The sequence below is a fragment of the Micropterus salmoides genome, unplaced genomic scaffold (assembly GCF_014851395.1).
Source record: "Micropterus salmoides isolate LMB-PRFRI ecotype aquatic unplaced genomic scaffold, ASM1485139v1 Ms_hic_scaffold_948, whole genome shotgun sequence".
NCBI classification, from domain to species: domain Eukaryota; kingdom Metazoa; phylum Chordata; class Actinopteri; order Centrarchiformes; family Centrarchidae; genus Micropterus; species Micropterus salmoides.
The window spans coordinates 17,848-23,627 of NW_024044735.1; the positions used below are offsets into that span (position 1 = coordinate 17,848).

The 5,780-nt window shown below is 35.5% G+C and overlaps 1 protein-coding gene across 1 annotated transcript; it reads left to right on the top strand.

Moving 5' to 3' along the window:
* Window positions 1-400: 400 nt before the first annotated feature.
* On the top strand, window positions 401-2,617 carry LOC119896344 (protein S100-B-like). The gene is made up of 3 exons (XM_038709783.1): window positions 401-469; window positions 1,092-1,247; window positions 1,867-2,617. Exons 2-3 carry the CDS (start codon window positions 1,104-1,106, stop codon window positions 2,011-2,013), a joined length of 291 nt encoding a protein of 96 aa, XP_038565711.1. The 5' UTR covers window positions 401-469; window positions 1,092-1,103; the 3' UTR covers window positions 2,014-2,617.
* Window positions 2,618-5,780: the final 3,163 nt, after the last annotated feature.

A 5,780-nucleotide genomic window follows, 5' to 3' on the forward strand; every position in this document is an offset into this window, starting at 1 on the left:
GAGGGAAAAAGCAGAAAAACTGATAAAAAGTAGAAAAAACCAGGACACTCACCGTCAGCCGGGCTGCCACCACAACACTACTGCTCTAATCCATGTTTACAGAATAGTCACTGTAATACATTCATAGCCATAGTTGACTTACTTGAGGTTGTGTTTACATATTCTTTACATTTCATGTCTAAAAGCTACAACAACTTTATGTTGTATGTTAATCACCTCAGTTATTACATGATTACATTGAGATTAAGACTTGCCCATTAGGCTGGTTTGCACAGGGTTGCAGTGGAGTGAGGGGAGGCGGATAGATGGGATTGGTCAGCAGTTTGAATGACTGGCCGGCTGACCTCAGCGCTGCACCCTCCACATCACCACCCACCGCACTGCTGCAGTATAAGCCTGTGGTCCATCCTCAGCTTTCACTCTCCGGACTCGCAACAGACAACTAACTCCTGCCTGGACTGACATTGAGGTAAGGTTATTACGTCATCATTAAACTTAATACATGAAACTTAATACAGGAAAAGCCAAAATATGAAAAAGAAAAAACCTTAAAAACTTGATTTTCCAGCATCCAACGTGTCAAAATACAGTTTATAATACTGTTTTAATCATATATTGTATCTGTTTTAGGTTGATGCAGCACTTTTTTTGCACTGTCATGCTAGTAAAATGTAGATTTAGTGAGTGGTATAGATGGAAAACAACTTCATGAACTTTGTGCTGTGTGATGTTGATTATTCTTAGTCATTTTGGTTTTGTAGACACTGATAACTATGCATTTGCATGTATTAAAAACGAATGATATTTAAAATTGGATGCTGTCTCTGCTTTAAAGAATGTACATTTCATCATGTGAGACTGACTTCTAACAATATCCTTAACAAACATATGTTTTTCTGATTATGATGCAATCAAAGAACAGTGAGCTGATTTTAAATGTGCTATACAAAAGATTTAACCCTTTATTCATCCTTAAAATAATCTTCTGATCAATGCTGATTCTTTTTTTTTTTTCCTGAAGGTTGTTTACCAGTGAGTAAATCCTGATCTCACTGTGTCTCTGATTTTTATTTATTCCTGTTTATGAAAAGGTGAAAAGACAGATGACAATGACCGACCTGGAGACCTCGATGGCGACCATCATCGCAGTGTTTCAGAAGTATTCAGAAAGAGAAGGAGACAAGCACAAGCTGAAAAAGAGCGAGCTGAAGGATCTGCTTAACGACGAGCTGCCAGATCTGATGACGGTGAGACGCACAGATTCAGATCCTTTTACTTAAGTTAAAACAGGGTGGAAATAATGTTTCCGTACTAGCAAAAGTACATTCAGTGTGGAGTAAGTTAAACTGTCCCCTGGTGTGGTGATGTTACAAGATTGGTTGATAAAGAAAGTTCAGTTTTGAGGTAATTGAGTATTTCCATTTCATACTTCACAACAATGCAGGAGCAAATATGGTACTTTCTACTCCATTATGTTAATTAGACCTGTGTAGTTACTTGATATTAATTCAAAACATGTGATTATAGAGTATGATGCATTGTAATATCACCCTACTCAAAAAAGTAGAGTAGGTAAAATTAGATCCTCCACAACCAGATAAAATATTAAAATGCAGCATTCATCTTAATGGCGTAGTGGTAATATAACCCTACAATATAATACAACAAGTAATTTTTTCTTTGTAATCATTTTTTGTACTTCATTTGAAGATACAGTAAGAAATACTTTTTTATTTTAGATACTATAAATACACCAGTAAATGGTTAAAGTTACTTCATCCTTTTATATTTTATCCAAACACGTTCAATTTATTGTCCTTAGTCGTATAAGATGCCCTGATGTGAACTTCCCATCCTGCCCTTCAGCATGTGAAAGACCAGGCCACACTTGACAGCCTGATGGAAAGCCTGGACACTGACGGCGACGCCGAGTGCGACTTCCAGGAGTTCATGACATTCATCTCTGTGGTTACCGTCTGTTGCCACGAGTTCTTCGAGCACGAGGACGAGTAAAGGAGGAGGCGAGCACGGAGACAAAGGGGGAGCTACAGTAAATTATAAAGAAGGAGAAGCCTAGCAACGCACAACCTTCTTTGTGCCTTCAGAGCAGGGCAACGTCAGCCAGCAGCCAAAACATCATTGGTGAGGTTTGACTGGTGGCTGGCAAACAGTCCAATGTAGTTACTTTAGCTAAAATCAGATAAAATGTTCCTGCTATTTTATATTTGATTCTAAATATTTAGATGGCTTGTGAAGTCTTCAAAGTGGCTTTTGGATTTTGGTGTGGCTACAAAGAAAACTTAAGTCGTCTACTCGTTTGGAGTTTGTCTTCTACAGTTGAGATGTGGCTGATAAGTTAGTCAACCAACTACTTAAAGGCACCTGTGTTTAATAAAGCTTGTTGACTATCAAATATTGAAAGTGCCTCCTAAGTTGGTCGTCATTTAAAAAAATCTGAATAGTCTAATGGGCTAGTAAAAGTTAAGATGGCTTTTTGATTTTGGTTTGACAACAAAGTTTGTTACTAAGCCACTGATGCCCTTAATTGTCTTTTTTTAACAGCCAATTTAGCATAATTTCCAACCCCATTCTATAAGTAAAGCTGTTTAAAAACGTTTGAAAAGTACTGACTCGATTTTGTGTATGGCTACCAACTTTGACTACCAAGTTCAGCAAAAAGCAATCAGTGATTTAAGGTTCTTCTGTTGAATGTCTCAAGGGCCAGTAAAGTTGTAAAAATGACTGGTAAGTCTGTCTGCTCTACACATAATGGTCTTTTAATTGTTTAAACGATTGTGGCTGGTATATTTCAGATGTGGCTAGTGAGTTAGCCATTCTTTTGAGTTTTAACATTTTAAGAGGCCAGTAAATTGAAAAAGTGACTAACATTTTTATCAACTCCAGTAGCCACTTTAAGAGTCAACTGACTATTAGAGGCACCTGCGTTTGAAAAATCTCGTTGACTATCAAATATTAAAAGTGGCTTTTACGTTTGTTGTCATTTAAAACACATTTAATTGGCTTGCAAAAGTTTTAAAATGGCTCATGAGTTTTAGCTAATCTAGAAGACATCTTTCAGACATTTTAGAAAATGTAGTTGACTATCAAATATTGAAAATGGCTTGTAAGTTTGTCCTCATTTAAAACTGGCTAGTTAACATTTAAAATGGCTTTACATAATCTAGAAGCCACTTAAGATGCAACGAGTTCACCAATTTTTCAGACATTTTTAAAAATGTAGTTCACTATCAAATATTGAAAGTGTCGTTTAAATTTGTCATCATTTAAAACACATTTTTTTGGCTAATAAACATTTAAAACGGCTTGTGAGTTTTAGCTACAAGCAATTTTTCAGAGAACATTTTAGAAAATGTAGTTGACTACCATATATGAAAGTGGCTTTTAAGTTTGTCCTCATTTAAAACATATTTGATTGGCTAGTAAAAGTTTTAAAATGGCTTGTAAGTTTAATATAATCCAGAAGCCACTTTGGAAGCAACAATTTAGGAGTTGACCTATTTTACAGATTTAAAAAATCTAATTGACTGTCAAACATTGAAAGTGGCTTTTAAGCTTGTCTTCATTAAAAACACATTTAATTGGCTATTAAAAGTTCCAAAAGGGCTTGTGAGTTTTAGCTAATCCAGAAACAGTTTTTCAGACAACATTTTAGAAAATGAAATTGACTATCAAATACTGAAAGTGTTTTAAGTTTGTCGTCATTTAAAATACATTTGATTGAGTTTTTAAATGGCTTGTGAGTTTAACATTATCACTTTGGAAGCGACAGTTTAGGAGAAATCTAGTTGACAGTTAAAATTTAAACTGACAGGTTAAAGTTAATTGGCTAGTAAATTTCTAAAATGACTTTTGTAGTTGCCAGTTTGGTAGAAAACCAGCCATAATTTCAAATTATATTGTAAAATGAAAGTCTGGCTGGTAGATTTTGAATGTTGCTAGTAAAGTTGCATTTATTTGATGTTTTACAAAAACACTGGGCTTGTCAAAGTGGCTGATAAGTTGTTTGTTTGTTCCTTGTTTAGAAGCTCTTTTTACTTTAGATAGTTGGTAAACAAGTAATCTACCATTCTTTGCATCATAAAAATAAATAATAATTATAAAATGCTAGGATTTTGTAGCAGTTATTAGCTATCATATTCAACCTGCTAGAATTTTATGTAACTCTTCTCTTCATGTAAAGAAAACATAGAAAATCTGTTGGAACAGAAGAGTTTGTCTGCGTATTTGAAATGTTGAGCACTGGTTTGTTTGGATGTTGGTGATATGAAACGAAATAAATTATCATTGTGGGACTGAGTTTGAAAATGTTTTTTGTGGGATAGAGTAGACATTCAACTGATTAACTGAAAAGGAGGAAAAGCACGTTCTTAAAATTTATTGCAAAAAAATGGCACATGGAAACGTGATGGCTGATTAACGTCATTGTGCTTTTTAAAAGAAAGTAGTTTACAAAAAAAGAACACAGATTATGCAACATTAATTCTGTTTATTTTACTGAGCCAAGATGATTAAATAGATTTATGGTTGTTTGTTTTTCCCCAAAATGTGCAAAAATGCCATTTCTGAAATGAACTTGCCCAATTTATGTTTGGCAAAATATTAATAGAAACAAAGGAACCAACTTTTACAGTGCTTCTACAGAGGCCCTCAACCATGAAGCACCTGTTGTTTATTGTTTTTCTCAGTGTGTTGCATGCTGCCTTGAGTGTAGATGATTCTTTTTGGTACGGTTAGTGTCTTGAGAGATACTGGATCCTAATTTTCTGCAGACTTTGGATCAGTGTTTTCACCCCTTAGACAAAAACTCTATGCATAAACCAAAACTAAACATTTAGACAGAGAACTTTATAAGAAAGTAAGAAAACCGATTCAGTCATTAAAATGCTTTTTTTTTGTCAGATTTGCAAGAAATCCGGATTCGTGCCAACACATTGAAACCTTAAACTCAGTGACCTTCTTTAATCCCTGTAGAGTTGAAGCATACAGAACTTTCTTTTACAGTCTTTCATGACAGGAAATCGCGTCAATTGTTGGTTCTTATCACACCATTATGTCACTTTAAAGAAAGCTGAGCATTTTCCCACAGTGTTCAGTCCAGATTTGCCGAGAACAATGCCAAATAAACTTCACTGACATTAACACTGGCATTGCCTCAAATATTACAAGTCAGTGTGAACCACCATCTAATCTTTTACAACCTTCAGGTGTGAGGTAAGTTAAGGCTCTCCCCACTGACCTCATTAACCTCAACCTAATTAACTACATGATTAGAGTCACCTGAAGGTGAAGTGAGCCTAAAAACATTTGCTGTATATTTCTGCTCCCTACAGATTACATAAAACGTGAAATCATGTCCAGAATATTTCCAGGAGTTTTATAACAGATTGTCAGGTTTTGGTATCAGTCCCTCAAAATCTTTACGCGTTTCATTTCACATTTCACTCAGTCCTCCATAGTGTCCGTCCTTCCAATGAGACGGCTTCACAGTGAGACAAAGCTAGAGAAGAAATCCATTGTAAAGAGCCACATATTTAAACAATTACTATGGCACTCTTCTCTGGTTGTTTGGGGCATTCTGGAAACCATAGGAAACCACTAGAAAAGTCCTGCACATGCTGAACATGGCAGAGTTAACATCCACATTAATTTACAGGCATGGGGTGAATTATTAAACACAATATGTGTAAACAGTCACACACACAGGGTCACACATCTGTGTTGTGTGTGTGTGTGTGTGGTTAAGATATGATGTAAGAGGC

What these genes read in the sequence shown, in the direction of transcription:
- LOC119896344 (XM_038709783.1), top strand. Translation starts at nt 1,104, where the DNA reads ATGACAATGACCGACCTGGAGACCTCGATGGCGACCATCATCGCAGTG. An exon ending in AGCTGCCAGATCTGATGACG is followed by an intron (nt 1,248 to 1,866) that starts GTGAGACGCACA and finishes CCTGCCCTTCAG; the next exon opens with CATGTGAAAGACCAGGCCAC.